A 19,755-nucleotide genomic window follows, 5' to 3' on the forward strand; every position below is an offset into this window, starting at 1 on the left:
TGATTCTCTTGTAAAAACACTTTCGGGTTTGGTGTTGGTTCAATAAAATGTTGCTATATATGTTATAAATGTGCTCGTTCTGTGTCATCACATCACACTGTAAGACTAAATGTTGTGTTTTCCTTGTAATGTAATGTGCTCTGACATGGGTCGAAAATGTACAAATTGCATCTAAACAGAGTGGATGTGAGTGCAATGCCTCAGCAGAACAAATACTGGTGTTTTTAAGTTCAGTGTGCTTAGTGCGAGTTTTTTAACGTTCTCGATAGCGTAAAAGTTAGCTCATATTTGTATGGAATCGAATCGTTTGCCTTCGTTTTCCGCTAGGGGCGCTGTTCCAACTGCATACAAAATTGGGTTAACTTTTACGCTATCGAGAACGGTAAAAAACTTGCACTAAGCACACAGACAATGATGACGTTAATAATTTAAATTAGTCCACAGCCCTAGGGAGAGTTGTTATTAGTTACCACTAAGTGTAGTATGTTCAATAACTGTTCATTTAATTTTTTAAATGTTACAACTAATAATCTATATAAAGAGTTGATTTAATACTGTTAAAATATAGATTTCCCAAAGGTATTTGTAACGAAGTATTTGTTCTGTGGTTGCTTATGATTTTTGTGTCGCTTCTATTGTGTGCAAATTATTAAGTGAAAAATTGGGATAAAACAATAAAAGCCAACAGAAGTAAACTTTTAATATATTTCAATATTGACAATGTTCTAGCAATAGCATTGAACTATTTAGTTTTACGTTTAGGAATCGTAGTTCTATTATAATATGGGATAACAAAATCTTCTTATGCTTAATGGCTTAGGTAATGATGTGAGTGCTTGTATGATTTTTGTATATAAGGTGGGAAATGTAAATAATATTTTATTGAAATTTATTGAGTTTTATATATTTTAAGGAACCAAAAAACTATTTAAAGAGCTAAGTTCTCGTTTTTTCTACAAATTGTAATATTTCACACTTTTAGAATTGAAGGGGCTTAATACAAAATTACTGTTTTTTAATAAACTCCAAAAATGTAATTGAAGAATTGTAATTTTTTAATTTTTTAGATTTTAATACTTTAAGAAATGTATGTGCTTGATTTAAAGTAGTCGGAAATAATATGTTTGTCCTTTTCTGGACTAAAAGAGACTTTAATTATTAAACCAACAGAAAACATGTTCAAAAGTCACTTGAAGTATAAAACCCATTTTCTTAATTTTTTTAGTTTATCTACTTCCAATAGCCATTCTAAACGTGCGATTTGATGATTTTATCATTCAATAAAACAATTCCTCCAATACAAATGTACATATATCTAGTGAATAATTCAAACAATCATTTTACAAATGTTTTTAAATGTCTTTATTTATGCTTATACATCATTACGTTTTATATTTAACTACCTTCATCAATATTCACGATGAGGGTCATTGAAGAGTTTAGGAATGCAAAAAGCTCTTATTAAATACGGGTGTTGCTTGCCGCGTATATACGGATGTTACCGAAAACGCGTCTTCGTATTTTTAGTGGTGATTGAAAATATTGATGATCCAAAATGTATAACACCGCAATCAGTCCGTAAGGAAACTTCACAGACATCACAGACTTAACTTAAATATAAAATTACAAGCATTGATGTCCAGCTCTGAAATTATCGGTACCACCATCCTACTTTGTTATGCCACGAAGCAATCATATGTTGTGGTTTGAGAGTTGAGCTGTATAAATACAATTGAGAATTCGATTTCATGTCTCCCATCACCAAGCAATAAAAAAGTGTCATTTGTGTCAGGGTTTTGATATAATAATACCATTTCCAGCAAAAGTATCTTCCATTTTTTGTATTGTGTAGAAGAGAGCCTGTCGTTTATACGACATCTGTGTTTATTTTCAATCACATAAAGCTAGTTTAAGTTGTGCCACCACTGGATTTATCGATAAATACAAACGAGGCCCATGTTACAGAACCGCTGGAGTTGGAGCCGTTCCTTGCGCTGGAGCCTCCGATGTCCGCCACCGACTACGGCTTCTGTCTGGACCACGACGAGGGCCTGTCGGAACTGTTCGACTTCGAGTTCTAGTGTAAAGTGTCGATCATTGACCAGTGTCGGTTGTCGCAAGTGTCGATTGTAGTGATGCGGATATATCGATAGTTTTAACTAGATATAATTGAACACGTTTGTTTGGTTTCACTTGAAGATTTCGGGTACAAGTGAATGTAACATGATGAAATGAATGTAAAAACTGGGACTCTGATGTGTTTACTGTAAAAAGACTGGACTGTAATTTCTAAAGGTTTGTTAAGACGTTTTTTGTGACCGAACTGCTTTTCTCGCTTGTTTAAATACTCTGTGTAAGAAATTTTCAAGTTGCTAATACAACATTATTGCGTACACAAAACTGGAGATTTTGTCGGATTAATGAAATTTGTACGTGTCGTAAAGCATTAAATCAGATTTATATATTTTGTACCTAAACTGCTTAGTAATAATAATCGTTGTAAGTTTCATTATATAAAGCAATTTGTTTGAAAAGTTAGTTTTGTTGATGCATCAACGATACAGATGTTCTTACCGTTGGTAAAAAAATATATATTTTATAATTATTATTATTGCAATGAAAAATCGGCATCGTTTATAATTAGTTGAAAATATTGTCGAGTCGATGATGTGTTTAACATAAGCCGTAAGTGTAATGTTGTAAAGCTGAAATTGATTGATATATTCGCGGTGAACTAGTTCTTGTGCGCTCTCGTAACTCTATTAACGACTAAAATACTGTAAAATGGTGCTAATCAGATCAATTTCAGCTATACACATCACTCCTTAGGGAAGCGTAATAATAAAACTCGAAAAAAAATATGTTCCTCCACTAAAATATTACACTGAAGCGTTCGAACGCGATAAAGTTTACACTCTGGATTTTTGTTTCTACAGTTAATACTTAGTCTTATTTTAATGTTCTACAGTGTATATAGTTTTTGAAAATCGAAGTTTCAACGTGCCAGCGAAGGAATAATAATATATTTTAGTAATACGACGTTCACTGTGTTATCTGAAGGAGCAAAATCCCGTGTACCTGAGTGTGGGAGGGTCCTAGTGTTTTATATAATGACGAGTGAGGGCCGAGCCTCTCCCGCACCTTGCTTGTACATAATGATATACTGTATAATAGACTGTTGCTAGTGAAAAATGGTAAAAGTCCGATTGTGTGCGTTGAGTGTAACAAAATGATGATCGATTTGAGTAATAATAGCTCGGGAAATTCCAGAGAAAAATATTTTTTTAAAATGATCGTAAGATTCGAAGATTTGTATACTATTTTCGTGGCCACGGAAAACTACAGTTACAGCTGGTTGAAATGTAAATTGTTATTGCCGTTGATCAGCTCGTGGCCCGAATGATCATCATTGGTTACTGTCGCCTGTAGACATTGGCCCAGATTAACCAAACTGCAGAAAAAAGGGAACTGATCATTAAAAAAATAGTTTTAAAGTTTACAGTGATCTTAACCGTAGTTTTCTCATCAAATAATTATTGCTGGCATCGTAAAGTATATGTATAATTAATTTTATATTCATAAATTTATTTGTTATTATGATGTTCTTATATTGGTTAACACCACAACATTATTGATTCCAGTGTTAAGAATTACATACAGAAATTCTGTACTTGCACTCTGATCATTTTTGTATACTAATTCGGAACAAACTGACTTATACCCCTTTTTACTACCGGCATTGAATAACATACAGGGAGTAAGGGAATCCGCCGAAGCTGAGACTTCAATCCTAAAATAACTGAAATACGGTACATATTTGCTAACGCTAAGTTATATTTGTATCCAAGCGAAATGTACCTGAACTTATGTCAAAATCGATAAACATTTAAACGTTTTTAGATTGTAAATACCTACATTGCTGGCTCCCATCATTTCTTACTGACTTAAGACTTTGTTACGTATGTAGTTTCAAGATGGGCGTCGGCGATATAGATTCAGTTAGACCAATTCTTTTTCCTACCTATTCCAGTAACCTCAAGGGGTTATTTTAGATTCACTAGTAGGTGAGCTCACGGGGCTCAAACCGGGAGTGTTGCTAACACTGTCCCTAGCAAGAGCCGTGCTTCGCAGAATCTACTACCGGATCGGAAACGCGACCCACTGAGAAGATCCGGCGAGAAACTCTGTGGGCTGTGTCTATGGGTCAACTTACTCGTCGAGCCCTTCGTCGCAAGCGACGGGTTCGGCGAGGACGGTGGCCGGTGCTTGTGGTCCCTAAAAGCGCCGTTAATGGATCGGGAGGATCCGTAATGACGTGTTTAGGGCGACCTCGACTGTTTACCATTCGGTCCACGGGATCGGTTATGTAATTACTGGCGGCCACAAGAGGGTTTTCATGTCGTGCCGCCTTCTCAAAGTGTAAGATCAATAATACGTTGGTTCCGCGGGCGGAGTTCCCTTTACCCTCTGTACTGTAACTGGATAGGACGACACGCTGCGGGTTCTCGGCGGACATCCTGTACATATTATTACTTAATGAATGGTGATATATTAGCGGCCTTCGATTTTACTTGTAAAGCTAGCTCTAGTACGTACGTTATACGTTCGGGTTCGTGGAGAGCCGGACGCGTTGCAAATTGTTCCGTTGTCGATGATATCGTTTGCCAAATAATTCGTTTTGTTTAGAAAAAAAAACTTTAATTTTAACGTACGCGGAATTCGTTTATTTGTGATTGTATATAGTCTTGTGACGGACGAGGGCGGACGCGAACGATCATCCCCATAATTACGTCACGATCAAGTACAAAGTGCGCTGTAGGATTCATTCATTGTAATATAAGAACATTGATTCGCGTCCGCGCGTCGACCCGTCCCGCATTCGATAGTGTGTACAGCACAAAACGTCATTGTAAAAACTATTGATAAGTGCGCATATCAGATAATTTTAATGTTAGAAAATAATTTAGTAAAGCATTGATTGAGGGTGCGGCGTGTAAAGCGTGCGGCCGAAACCTAAATTGACCACGGGTTTTACATAAAAAAATATATATACCATTTCGTTTAACTTCACGATCTCAACGTTTTTGAAGTGTGTGTGTTATCTTTTCAATTAAATTAGATTTTTAGTTAATAAAATTTGGTTGGCCCGCAATACGTCCCGCTGAAAGTATTATATCGACCACTTTTGTTTGTAAATTATTTGTTTTATTGCTAAGGCGAACTTTCTATCACTTTTTAGTTAATATTGCAATATGAAACAGCGTCCTCCAGTTGTCGTAGTGGGGGGAGTTTTAGAAAATTTACATGTGTAAAGTGAATGAATTTTTAAACAATTTTTTGGTTTCAATATTGATTAAGTTTATTTCTTTTGGTTTTGATAGGATTTATTATTTGTTTTATTGACGCGCTGTGTCAGTTGATCTATTATGTTTTACACTGAAAAGTAATTCATTCCTCACGAATTATGTGTAAGGTTCGCTCGCTGAAGCCGAAGTAAATCAAACGCCCCAGTCTTTATACAAAGAGAAAACATTTTCAATGTTTTTAATCAAATCAAAAGTGTTTGTTGTCACAGTAACATTCGTAATTCGCAACTAATCTATAAATTGAAAAAAAAAAAAAAACTTTGAAAACCAGCTGACTGGGCGCCTACACACGTATGAGGCAATTGAACCAATAGCTAATTTTAATTGTGTTCCAATAAGTGCAATGAGTAAATTAAAATATTAATTTATTTACTATTAAATTTTACGCACAATAGGCACTTGCGGCGCTGCAATTTGTGAATATAGTAATCTATATTCACAAATTGTTGTCGATATGTTTTTTTTTTGCCAATTCTCTTCGTTTCCGGGAGCGTTTCCAATACACCTTGTATCTTGTATACTTCTCAGTGTTCGTACGCATTCATTAATTTAAAAATTAGCTGAAAAATATCTGTGAGCATTTTTGAAAATGTTAAAATAGACGACCAGAGACTTAAAAATCGAATTGAAGTGTAGTTCTTACCAAAAACAAGCTTCTCAACTAGAATAAAGTTTTAATACCACACTAAAGTACCACAATTTATAATGCTTTTGTTATGTCAAATATTTGTAGTGTGCGCTTTTTAAAAAAATCGAAGTTGACAAAAATTTTACTGTAAATATTTGAATAAGAATGAAATGTTCCTTCTTATTTTCCTTCATTATTTTGTATCCAGTGAAATTTCTCATAGGTCTGATGACTGAACTCATTAGGAACGAAATTATTTTACAAACAAATTTTTTGGGGCCAAAACATTTGAGAAGCGTAGTACAAACATTTTTTTCTCATCATGTAGTTTTAAGTCGTTTTTACGCTAAAAAATATCGTTTTCCATCAGATGACATGTGACTTCTGGATGCAAGTTGTATGTATTTCTTCGTGATTAGGTTTTTTTTAATAAACATTGTAATTTTATGTTATCTGACTTAAACTAATACTGTACAATATTAATTATTGTGTTCATAATTTATGGTACCATTACTTTTATTTAAACATGCTATTGTAACGAAACTTACGCCGTATGAAGCACTGTTGTTTCTAGAACAATTCTACAATCTTTCTACAACCTGCTCTATCTATGAAATCCACATTTGATTCTGAAATAAAAATAAAACTGTTTCATTCGCCTAAAACATATGAATGTATGTGTGATAGAGTAAGCATTTTTTTGTACTTTGCTCATACAATAGGTATACTTAAAAAAATGCCTACAAACTAAGAAATCGAGTTGGTCGCGTGTCAATATTTAGTATGAGCGAAGCTTAAACCAAACATTATATAGTGAATTAGTACAGGGAGGCACAAACTGTTACAACGATTTTATTCCGTACATTTAAAAGTCGATGCAACGGTCGACAGGGTTCTAATGTAGTTTAAATCGAACGACGTTCTGTCGATGTCGCATTAATGCTGTATAAGCCGCGCCAATATAGAAACGAATCGAAAATGGCGTCTATGTACCTGCACTGACAGATGGTAGGGTCAACAAATAAAAAGAAAGATAGAAAGAAAAAGTTGTTTATTGTAAAAAAATATAAAAAACAAATGAGAATTTCTTTTCTTTAATTTCTCGAGATTCTTTTCCTCTTCAAAGTATTTAATTACGTTATACACGATTTCGGGTGCATCACTGTGAAGAATTTTCCTCGTTTGTGAGAGGCCATATTATTTACCAGTCAGAACCGATAATTTTTTTTGCATGCAGTACGCGCTGTGTGCGACTAAAGACAGCAATAGTTTAGAGTGAGAGCGCATGATCGCCGCCGCCATTTTAGATTCGTTTCTTTATTGGCGCGGCTTATAATAATATTAACTACACTGCCGACCTGTGACGCGGGATTCGTTCGTGTTTTGTCTATTTTTTATTGTATTGTACTTATTATTTGTTGTATCGTCGCTAGTATTACACGGTCAATGAACGGGTTGTATCTGAATATGTTCGATTTATAATAATGTAAGCTGTAATGTATTTGTAATGATAAAAAAAGACTTTTCGACGGCATGTACGATTTTTTTGTGTGTATAATTAACTGATAATAAAATTGAAGGTGCAATGTTATAAATGTATTTATGAGTGAATGAGTGCGGGCCCGCGGACGTGAACGCCCCCCTTTGATTTGTCATTTGTGTTGGAAGACTGAGGTTGATTATTCCAGTTTCGACGAACGTACGAGTTATTTGTTGATTCAATTTAAATGTAAAGTCATAAATATATATAGTTAGGTTATATTTTTTAATAAATATAATATTGAGATATGTAATATATTCTTGTGTTTGATTTTCCTAAAGAGTCCAAAATAATAATACATCAGTCTATAAAATGACTAGTTTATTTGATTTATTGTTCACATGAGAGTTACAGCTTGATTATTGAAGGATTAGGATTTACCAATATTAACATTTAAAATGAAGGTAAGGTACCTTACACAATTTTCATGATAAATGAAACTAGGTGTATGTATGTATAATTCGGATGTTATTGTCCCTTAATAGCAAAAATAAACTATATAGGTAATTTTTCATACAAAACATTTTGTGGCGGTATTGCTCGCGTAAAGTAATTTGTTTATGAATAGTTATTAAATAAATACAGTATTATACATTCATATTATGTTGACATTAGAGGCATACTCTTGGATCTACGTTAGTCATGTCTGTCTTTGGCTCTATACAACGTCATTCTTATAAAAGATTATAAAAGTCATTTGTATTTTTTAAAAGTTGTTCTACCCATGGAATCTGAATCCATAACGCTTCGTGGCAGAAATCGGCAGCATAGTGTTTCCTACCTTTGCACGCTTACAATATGCTCTACCATCACCAGTAAGGCTATGTTAGATTTGCAATTTGAATTATTACATTCTAAATTTTGTACTCATTGATGTTCGATCTTAAGATTAATATCCACTTATGAATAGGTAAGTAATAGGTAATATTTGACTAATATCATGGTTTAATGAAGTTCTCGAGAGGAAAATTCTTAAAGGACGTGCTCCAGATGTCCGTGAAAGCTGTGCTGACCAGGTCGTTGATGAGCGGTCTGATTACCGCGAAGCCCGGCTTCCAGGTAACGTTGATTAGACGGTCCAACATACGTTCTGTGAATAACAAAGCGATCAATTTTGGTTTGTTTTGCGACTGATTTTGGTGCCTAAACACTCAATTATACATTAAATACCTACTTCAATAAAAAGGTGACTATTAAAAGCGGATATTGGGATTGTTTCCTTCGTAGTGCAATTCATGAGACGCAATCACTACATAAGTACGATTTTAAGCGAAAATTATCAGCGCTTTAAAATATTACATTAATAGGTACTATTTGTAGAATGAAAGGCGATTGCATGCAGCAGAGATGCGAATGTTGCGATGGATGTGTGGAGTAACGAGAATGGATAGAATACGGAATGAATATGTTAGAGGAAGTCTGAAAGTGGCACCTGTGACAGAGAAGCTGAGGAGTGCACGTTTGGGATGGTATGGACATGTGATGAGACGGAATGAAAATGAGGTTGTTAAGAGAGTGTTAACTATGAATGTGGAAGGATTTAGAGGAAGAGGTAGACCTAAGAAGAAATGGATGGATTGTGTGAAAGACGATATGGGTAGGAGGGGAGTGAGCGAAGAAATGGTATATGATAGAAGAGCATGGAAGGAGAAAACATGTTGCGCCGACCCCAGGTGACTGAGAGAAGGGCAGGAAAATGATGAATGATGATTTGTAGAATAGTGTGACGAATTATAGATACTCCTATAGCCATTTTTTTCTTATCTGATCGTGGGAGCCTATGGGCTATTCAAACTACGCGCGGATGGGTAGCCGAGATCACGGGGCTTAAACTGAAAGATCTTGCTAACACTAGCCATAGCAAGAGCAGTGTTTGCAGAATCTACCACTGGATCGGAGTCATGACCCACTGAGACAATCCGGCCAGAAACTCTGTGGGTTGTGTCTATGGGTAGACAGTGGCACGTTTAACTTAATTTTTTTACTACCTACCTAAGCTGATTGAGAGGCTATTTCAGCGGAACCTTAACTAGTAGGTGAGCTCTCGGGGCTCAAACCTGACGACCCTTTAACTATCACACGGTGTAAATACCTACTTCTCCTGTGACTGTTAAATTTAGTAAATGTAAGTTACCGAGTATCCCATTTCCTCTGAGTAGGTTCCCGACATGTATCTCCATGTCGCCAATATGATCGACTTCGACATGAACATCGAGTCCAGTGCCGTTTCTTTTGATACGCGTCGTTTGTGAGTAGTCGCGCAGCGTCAGGTTCCAACGTCCGGACCGTATTACGCCCAGTCCGAATGCGTCTCCCTGTTCGACAGATGAATCATGCAGAATTGGACTTATATTTCTATCTGGTCACTATTTTCCTGGATTATTACTGCTCTTCTCTCTCATATTAATCACGGTGATACCGCGATCATTATGTTAGCATGCAAGATTAAATGAAGATATTCAATGCTAGAAGTCTATTATTCCTTAGTGTTTCCTAATGAATATTTGCAGTTTTATTCTTATTTGAAGGGAGCCCAAGCGTTAAAGCAATTGAGATTTCAACTTAGTTTCTTTCATATTTATCTACCTTTTAAACCTTATCTGGACTTCCACAAATAATTCAAGACCAAAATTAGCCAAATCGGTCCAGCCGTTCTCGAGTTTTAGCGAGACTAACGAACAGCAATTCATTTTTATTTATACCTAGTCTTGCCATAAATACTGAGATAAAGGAAAAAAAAATCTATTGCAAATAACATTTATTACTTTTGCAGTGTGTTAGTTTAATACATAAACATAAAACAATTTAAAGTATAAAAAACTTATTCGAAGTGGTCTCCATTGGCTGCCATACAGTCCTTTAAACATTGAGGTCAGTTATCAATAGAAGCACGCACTCTTTCCATGGGAAAAATTTTCACTGCCCATCGTACGGATTGTTTTAGGGACTCCAAATTATCATGGCGTTTAGAGCAAGCCATACTCTCTAAAATTGACCATAAATCATAATCCAGCGGATTAAGATCGGGCCTAGACGACGGCTAGTCTTCAGCTCTGATGAAGTCCGAAACGTTCGTTTCCAACCAAGACTGCGCAGACCGAGCTTTATGACATGGCGCCGAGTCTTGCTGGAAGGACCATTCTTGATTATTGAACATGGTGTTGTTAAGGGGCTTCACTACTATCTCAAGAATAGTATCTTGCTACACTTGTGCCGATGTTTTGATACCTTTTTCACAAAAGTGTGGCTCAGTCACTCCTTCATAGCTAATACCCCACCAAACCATCACTGAAGTCGGATAGTGCCCACGTTGCACTCTGTCGACTGATTGGGAAGCTTCCTTAGAGCTTTGAGCATAAATACGGTCATTTTGTTTGTTAAAATGTTGTTGTTTCGATTTTACCACCCTATTCTCTTTTAAATTATCAGTTAAGAAATGACCAGTACGTTTCTTATAGGCTGCAAGTCCTAAGTCATCTTTTAAAATACGCGACATGGTTCTAGGTGCTATATTCATCTCCCGAGATAAAATCTTTTGCTTTCGGATAGGATTTCTTCGAATTCTTTCCCTTACTGCTTTGACCACCTTTTTCGAACGAACACTACGTGGACGGCCAGATCTTTTTCTGTCACAAACAGAGGAGGTCTCATTGCACCTATTAATAGCCCAGTACACAAACATTTTACTAATACCAAGCGTATGGAGAGTTTTAAAAATTGCGTTTAGCTCCAAACCTACTTTGTGTAATGCAATCACAGCGATTCGGTTCTTTTTATCATCCCACTCCATTTTAATATTGCAAAATATTGTACAATGTATTGGCGCCAAAATGAGAAAACTCAATGAGCAATCATATAAAAATGACAGATTCCAAATTAAAATGTAATATTTTGTTTATTTTTAATTGTAACAGTATTTATGGCCAGACTAAGCATACTAACTGACCCGGCAGACTTCGTAGTGCCTCAATCGATAAATAAAAGATCTAAACTTTTGTATAAAATAAACTTAAAACAAACAAAAGGAATCCGTCCTACGGCGCGGCGGCGGACACATCATAGAAAGAACAAATTCCGAGTAATTTCATATTTATCTACCTTTTAAACCTTCTCTGTACTTCCACAAATAATTCAAAACCAAAATTAGCCAAATCGGTCCAGCCGTTCTCGAGTTTTAGCGAGACTAACGAACAGCAATTCATTTTTATATATATAGATAAGATACCTTGAATTCGTAATCGCCATTGAGCCATTTCTCTGGGAAATATTGGGAGTAGATGATCCGCTGATTCTCCCAGTCCGTTCTGAAGTGAAAACTTTGTATTAAAAAGATGCAAATCTCGATGTTATTTTGTTTTGTACGTTCGTGATTTTCATACGTAAGTATTGAGTTATTATTAATTGTAAGATATGCGTCTGATCTTTGTACATTTACGAAAAAAAAAGCTTTGTGTTTAAGTTAAACGAAATGGAGTCGGAATAACCGCGATGGCTACATCGCTGCAATACTCTTTTTTTTTCTTTTTCTTAGGTAGGTGGAAGAGCTCTCAGGGACGGACGCCCGGCCCGTCGGCTGTCGGTCGGTGGAGGCGTGCTGCGCGTCATCTGGCGTACGCCAAGTGGAGGGAGCGGTTGCTGGAGGAGCTTGGCCAAACTTCAGTCACTCGCCGGCGCACTCTCGAGGCCCTGGTGCCCGTGCTGGAGGCATGGTCAGATCGACGACACGGCGTGCTCTCCTTCCACCTAACGCAGGTCCTCTCGGGGCATGGCTGCTTCGGGAGGTACCTGTGGAAGGTCTGCAGGAGAGAGCCACATCCGGGTCGCCACCAGTGCGGGCATCCGGATGACGCTCAGCACGAACTCGAAGCTTTCCCGCGTTGGGAGCGCTCGCGGCGGGACCTCATCGCGGTGCTGGGGAGAGACCTCTCCTTGCGGGCTGTCATCGCCCGCATGCTAGAGGACCAGAATTCTTGGGAGGCCATGACCAGGTTTTGCGACCTGGTCATGGCGTTCCGTGAGGCTGAGGAGCGCGAAAGGGAGTGGGATCCCTCTTCGGCTTCTCAGCGAAGAAGGCGGAGTGGGCGGCACGGGCGCGAAGCTCCCATTCATCACCCGTAGGGGTGTCGGGTGCCGGGTGCGGGGGTGCCCGGTCCGAGACGACGTCCTGCGGGATTTTCCCGGGGATGGAGTGCCATCCTATTATCAGGATGGGTACCGGCGACGGCGAGCCTTCGGCGCGCACGTTGCGGTACGAGGGCTGCACTAAAAGTATCGGGAATGGAATATTTCCACTGTTCCTGTCATATTAAAATCTTTTTAATTGAAAACTCCTTGGTTTTAAAAATCGAATACCATTTATTTATTTAAAAAAAGATTCTCGGTTTTGTCACGAGGTTTTGTCAAACTTGTTTAGTCGTTGAGAAAATGGAATTAACTCGAGAAAATTCAAGAGCGATGATTTATTATGACTTTCGAAGTGGTTTGACACAAAAACACATTTTTAAATAGTAATGTTGTGTCACTTTGTTAATTCCCGAAATTTTCAGTGCCGCCTAGGTACTGTGGGTTTCGTGGAGTGGTAGTGGTGGGGCTCGATGGGGTTTAGTCGGTAGTCGGTTTTGCGTGGCTGACGTCGTGCAGTGCCTCGCGCGCCTTTCTCAAGGCGTAGTCTCCCGGCAGGAATTGGAAGAAGAGGAGGACCCCTGTCTTCTTCTTCTCCCTGTTCTTCTCTGGAGGCGCCGGAGTCCGACATAACCCGGTCTCTTACCCCCCTCGACCGGGTATAACCGGGTCGGGTGCCGGGTACCACATATCTTGAGATATAAGTTCTAAGGTCTCAGTATAGTTACAACGGCTGCCCCACCCTTTAAACCGAAACGCATTACAAAAATTGGTACCCGCCTGCGGGATTCGAACACTGTGTGGTGCATCGCTAAATACGTATACATCGGACGTCTTATCCACGACGGCTTCATGATTAACACTAGATGATGACCGAGCTTTGCTCGGGTTTTTTTTTTTTATAACGCCGTCTTCTTGTGTCTTTAAAGCGGTTAGTTTATTATTTGCCAATAGATGTCGGGAAGAGTCATAAAGTTGATTATCGATAAAGTTGATTATTGAAAATTCGAATAAAACAACATTTTCTGAAAATAAATCGTAGCTAGATCGATTTATCGCCCCCGAAATCCGCTGTATCCATTTCCGAGATTCAGATTATATTGGTATATATACAAGAATTGCTCGTTTCAAGGTATAAGATAAGATTGAAGGCATATTACTTGTATTTGGTGACTGTCGACTGTGTCCAGCCCCTCTCGAACACATCATTCAGTGTGAGCGTGTACCCGACACCACGGATCGCTCGAGATTGCTTCACTTCCTTTGCGAAGTGAGGGTCAAATGGTGCGACGCCCATTTCCGGTACACCTACAAGTTTATAAAAATAAAATTTTCCACGAAATCGTCTTCTACGTCATGGAGCCAAAAAACAATTATATATTATAATTATATATATAATATTTTAATATTCGTAAATCCAATTAATACTTCCCTTAATGAGGCCTCCTTCCATGTAATAAACACTTAATGAGATAATAAAATTATAATGTTGAATTTTAATATCGTACCTGTTTTGAAATACGGTCGAAGCTTGTTGAATGCTCTTTTCATACATAGATCGAAATCTGGCGATGACATCTTGCATGGTAGAAATATCCTTTCTGAAAAAGGAAGTTCTGATTTTATGTCACATTTTATGAAATTTTCATTGCGCCTTCAGCCGAGAAAATGTAAATATTCTTATATAGTCTTTAAACATTCAAGTAATCGTTATATGAAACAGCTACCTACTAAAATATGATTATGTTGTTGCAATATAAGTAAGTACGTACTATCCAGCTAAACTTCTGCTTATGTAATATTATCGTTATTTTATGCAAGGAATCTGAATGTTTATGAAATCATCTTCAAGTTCTTTGCAAAAGTTACTAAATGTGTATAGTCTATTGGTTTGAAATCGGTATGTTTCGAAAGCACTTCTGGTGTCTGTGGAATCACCTTATTTTTGTAATATTGTTTTCACCTTGACCTGTAGGTGCTTAGATTAATATGCGTACTTACATGAACAATGCCAGCGGAGAGGCAATGGAAAGAAATATGAATTAAATCTAATGTAAAATAAATAATTGAAAGTGTCAGAATATCATACTTGATAAATATAATAATTCAGTAAATGTTTTATCCTATTTTGTTTTGTAAGAAAATAATTCATTGATAGTAGTAAAATAAATTGGGTAGCGTTTAAAATTACGACGATCTTTTCCTTTCAAAATGTAGGTAACAATGTAGGTAATAACTATATCAATATTCGTTGCATAATCTTCTATTATGTTGTAGAGTTTTATAGCCGTTATAAAAGAGATGCAACCAAAGTTGTTATTTAAGACAATATTTAATTAACTTAAAAAAAGGTTACGAAAGTGATTACAAGAGTCGCTTGAAAGTGTGGCGAGTTGTTTGGCACTGAACTTGACCGATTTCCTGAGAGAGGCTCTCGTAACAGTTGTGTTGTAAGTTTTCGAGACGAAACGGCCGTAGGAAAATACCAAAGTCTAAGTTAAGTCTACTAGGAAACAGTTGGTTTCATTGATATTCAGTATAGGATGCCGATTCTAGTTTGCCTGTTTATTTTTATTGATGCTCAGAAAAGCTCACGATGCACCTGATATTAACGATTATCATAGATATCTTAAACCGAATATCTTGAACCGGAATTCATGATGCGTGGTAAAACTAGACTTGATGCTGGTACCTACGGCTGGAAACATTCACCGTCTTAATTTAATTTTCAAAATTAAATTGTCTAGAGAATTTCATGAAAAGAGATAATTCTGGAGTATTCAAAATGGTCTGTCCGCACCAACTTCGAACGGATATCTTGAATCCTTAACTTACATTACGCGAAAGTCTATTTATTTATTTATTTATTACACTTCATGTAAAATTTACATTGGCGGACTTAATGCCTAAGGCATTCTCTACCAGTCAACCAAAGGTAGTGCAGAGTAAATAGTGATAGGTGCAATGAAATTTATATTAAGCTACGAATATATACACAAAAAAGTATATATATACATATATACACAATCACAGTCACATATACATATACATACATACATATAATAGTTTATAGTTAGTATATTTATCGCACTTTGTTGACTTTGTGTGTTGTTTATTTGATTATTATTGGATAATTGCCTATTTAATTAAGTATAATTTAGTAATATTGATCATTTATTTTTTATGCAGTCAGCGTGTTTCAATACTGTCGGTAAAATTTGCATTTCAGTGTTCATTGCGTAGTGAGGTATGCTAATGGCTAGTAATGTATTATTGTGGTTTTCGTTAGTAAATATGTATTTCTAAATTTAAAATGGACTGTAGGGGAAAGTGGGGGATATACGAACACCTAAGGGAAAACTTAAATAAAACAATGGAATTTAATCACAGATTTTTTAAATTTTTTTTATTATAAAGTTTACTTATCTGTCTAACTTATTCACTAATCATCATTTATATTTTTTTAATAAACTGCAACAATATGAAAGAAAAACAAAACCCTTAGTATTCGGCTTTGCCCGACATCAGTCGGGTAAATACGAACACCAAGTGGGGTGATTACGAACCAACATTATTAACGACATAGATCACATTTAAAACCCAACGATGTTGACTGTCCGGTCCGTCAGTACAACTCTCGTGAGCCCATTTTTTGCACACATCGCACACAATCTAGTCTTCAACGGGAGGATCAATATATGTATTTATCTCTACAAAAAATACAAAAGTAGTCTTTATTTTCTTTTTCGCCTTTTTCTTTTCGTATTTTGACTAGAGTCACTAAAGTCTTTTTTTATATTGTTCAAATTCTTTAATAATATTTCATACTTCTTGTTTGAAGGTGTTCTCTCATTACATTTCAGTCTTTTTATTTGGGTTCCTTTTTTGCCATCTTTCCGTTTTCTTCTTGATTTCTTACGTTTCCTGATCGTCTGTAAATAAAGGTTTTCATCCAACCATGGCTGTATTAAAACTTCTTTCATTAGATGGTCAAAATTAGTGGTTTTTGGAACATTTTATGTTTCTGCTGCTTTACGCAGGGAGAGTTTTTGGTTTTAACATCGTCTATAGCCTTTTTGAGATCTTCTAAACTATACTTCAGTTCGGTCTTTCTTTTGTAAGTACAAGGCATCTGTAATAATATTTAAAAAAAATTTGAACGGGGTACTAACAAACGGGAGTGGGGTAACGGCCAATGTTCGAGATTGCCCGACATGGAGTGTTCGTCTTTACCCCGCGGAATCGAAAATAATTAAAGGTCAAAAAACAATTTTGGTTAAATTTATTTTGCCTACTACATCATTATCATTTAGTTGAGTAATATGTGATTATTCCACTATGTAAAAGCTGAATTATTATTGTAGATAGAAATAAAGTTACATCAACTTGAATTTACCGAAAAATTACATCTAAAACATACAAAATATTGAAAAATGCATACCTTTTTAAGTACGTGTGTCCGCGTCTCCCGTGTTATTGACTGGCATCAATGGTGGCGTGATCTCCGAAATGGCGGCAAATAAAATTAGGATATATCTTTCTAACATATTAGAACCATTGAATTCGGCATTACCCAGCGTTCGCGTTTCCCCCACTTTCCCCTAATAGTAGAATTAAATAATATATCGTCCGTCTCTAGAATAAACTCCCCTACGGTATTTCATGAGCGCAAAGACATTTCCTTCTTCAAAGTTGCACAAAACACGTCATATTGGATCCTCCCGATCCACTAACGGTGCTTTTAGGTACCCCAAACACCGGTCATCGTTGTCGTCGAACCTGTCGCTTGCGACGAAGGGCTCCCACAGATACAGCCCACTGAGTTTCTCGCTGGATCTTCTCAGTGGGTCGCGTTTCCGATCCGGTGGTAGATTCTGCTAAGCACGGCTCTTGCTAGGGTTCGTGTTCGCTACATCGTCAGGTTTGAACCCCGTGAGCTCACCTACTAGCCCGGTGAAGCTGATATTGTCTCTCCAGACTATCATTAAAGGTAAGAAAAAAAAGCGCCCTCGATAGCATGGTTATGACCTGGGCATTCTCACTGTCCATAGGTGATAGTACGTACTATAAGATGAGCTCATGCCACTTAAGCCAATAAAATAATATAAATGTTTTAATCCAATGTTTAATATTTAAAAGCCGTAACGTAAAGCATTTGTTGTACATGATTTTAATAGTTTGTAATTTTGTCACTGACATTGGAATATCGGTTAGATGAACCTTGACTTACGTTACAATTTTTTTCTCAATCTCCGTGAAGGTTTATAGACATGATAAAACAAATAATTAAAGCACTCACGAATATCCGATGCTTCATTAGCACAGCAAACAACATGCAAATAACACAACACAAACACACTTAATAAACACATAAGGGATCGCATTTTCGTATCTAGTGATTTTAGTTTAACTTAAATTTAAGTACGATATTATTTTAAATATCGCTATGAAGTTAATAATTAATGGTGTTCGACTTTTAGCACAATAAATGTCGTTTTTTTTTGCTTAAAATACTGTTTGGCTATAAAGATATATTTGATTCGGAGTCGGAATACTCCGCAGAATGGTTGGTTGGATTATGTTTGAACCGCGAAAGTGCGGGCCCCTTCCAAAACGCTCGAGTGCAGTTGCGACAGAACCTTGCCAACGTATCTATGCGTATGGACTTGAAGCTGAACTTAATACTCAGTTTTTCATAGAGAATATTATTATATTATGTAGTTCAATGACAATTTGTTTGTTAATTACAAAGGAACTTGTGAAGTGTGAGCACGCTCCGCTGCGAGTCGCTAATTGTATAAAAAGCATCGATTTCTCGAATGTATTCGCGCATATTTCTTTGGTGCTATGGCATACTTGACTTTGCCTCTGGCATCGCTGAAGTCCATGGGCGACGGTAACAACTTACCATCAGGTGGGCCGTATGCTCGTCTGCCTACAAGGGCAATAAAAAAAACAGAAACCTTCCATGTAGTACTTTTTTCTTCGGTTTCCACAAGTAGACGTAATTCGTCAGCGTCGTCCGTTAGCATAAAAACTATAAATTATTCAAAACATCGGGAAAAACGACAGCAAAAAAAAGCGGGCTTAAATTGTAAAAAAAATCTTCTTTGAAGTGCTAGCAATTACTGTAACAAGTTTCATTACAATCAGATGAATCGTTATTTAACGACATTTGTGGTATGTTCAAAATAGTTTAATAAAAGTATTTTAATTAAAAATGCATATACTTGTTTATTATTTGTATTTAAAATACAAATTTGTTAATTTTAACATCAGTATTTTCTCAGAGTTCATCTTTCATGTGCCATCAATATCTGCAGAAAAGTTCGGCAAAAGTTTCATTGCCTTGGAAAGAGTTTCTCTAATTCTTCTCTCGTATTTAAATCTGGTTATTATGCTAAGAACTCAAACGAGTGAGATGCGATCATAAGGGCAGAACAGGCGATCCATACAAGTCATGTCTTCATTCATACAGAATAAGTAAGTAATGTCTTGTTTTGTGCGACTTTGTTTATGGGATTTGAGAGTCATTCAAAATAACAGGTGTTGTCAGTTCATCTGCTAAATTGTTCTATTTCTTAGTTAAACTATTTAGCTTAGTGAAAATGTCGTTTTTTAAACCACTCTAAGTTGGGATCTGATGTTGCTAGAGTCTGCCATTTAAAGGGCATTGTTTTTTTTTTTATGATTGTAGAATTACTGGTGGCCCGGAGGCCTTTCCAGTTTCACCAGGACATTAAAGGGCATTGTGTCTTTCCATCAGGTGTATCAGTCAGCAAATATTATTAAAAAAAAGAGTTGTTCATTTGGTGATACAAGTGCAAAGTGTTTTTTTTTCCGACATTAAATGTTTCTCTCGCGTTGATTGATGGATACATCACGCAGTTGATATGCCAAAGTTACAAATATAATATAATACAATATAATATTCCATATGTAGATAAACCTATATAAATTAAACTAAAGATAAATTTATATAAATATATACAGGACCGATCTTTGTGGCGAGGCTTGGGGGAGGCCTCTGTCCAGCAGTGGACGTCTGTTTGCTGATAGAATAAATAGAATAGAAATAGATAAATATAGACTGCATGTAG

The 19,755-nt window shown here is 36.6% G+C and overlaps 2 protein-coding genes across 4 annotated transcripts in view; one reads left to right on the plus strand and one right to left on the minus strand.

Annotated features, from left to right (window-relative positions):
* The window catches only part of E2f1 (E2F transcription factor 1), a 30,216-nt gene extending 22,425 nt beyond the window's left edge, over positions 1 to 7,791 (plus strand). For all 3 annotated transcript variants that reach the window (XM_012697312.4, XM_062672258.1, XM_021353306.3), the window contains exon 10: positions 1,966 to 7,791. In XM_012697312.4, coding sequence (XP_012552766.1) covers positions 1,966 to 2,081 — 116 coding nt within the window. In that variant the 3' untranslated portion in view covers positions 2,082 to 7,791. The remainder of the gene's footprint in view (positions 1 to 1,965) is intronic.
* A 47-nt stretch (positions 7,792 to 7,838) lies between these two features.
* LOC101742379 (uncharacterized) lies at positions 7,839 to 18,335 on the minus strand. The gene is made up of 6 exons (XM_012697338.4): positions 17,955 to 18,335; positions 14,164 to 14,256; positions 13,816 to 13,963; positions 11,760 to 11,838; positions 9,669 to 9,849; positions 7,839 to 8,624 (listed from the first exon to the last, which is right to left on the minus strand). Exons 1-6 carry the CDS (start codon positions 18,037 to 18,039, stop codon positions 8,473 to 8,475), a joined length of 738 nt encoding a protein of 245 aa, XP_012552792.1. The 5' UTR covers positions 18,040 to 18,335; the 3' UTR covers positions 7,839 to 8,472.
* Between the last annotated feature and the right edge of the window lie 1,420 nt (positions 18,336 to 19,755).

Source organism: Bombyx mori, chromosome 15, assembly GCF_030269925.1.
Source record: "Bombyx mori chromosome 15, ASM3026992v2".
NCBI lineage: Eukaryota > Metazoa > Arthropoda > Insecta > Lepidoptera > Bombycidae > Bombyx > Bombyx mori.

Excerpts from the sequence above, each read along its gene's own strand:
- LOC101742379 (XM_012697338.4), bottom strand. The coding sequence starts at position 18,039 with ATGCGATCCCTTATGTGTTTATTAAGTGTGTTTGTGTTGTGTTATTTG. Across the intron at positions 14,257-17,954 it reads TAATGAAGCATCGGATATTC|AAAGGATATTTCTACCATGC; the intron begins GTGAGTGCTTTA and ends TTCCTTTTTCAG. Across the intron at positions 8,625-9,668 it reads CAGAGGAAATGGGATACTCG|AACGTATGTTGGACCGTCTA; the intron begins GTAACTTACATT and ends TGTTATTCACAG.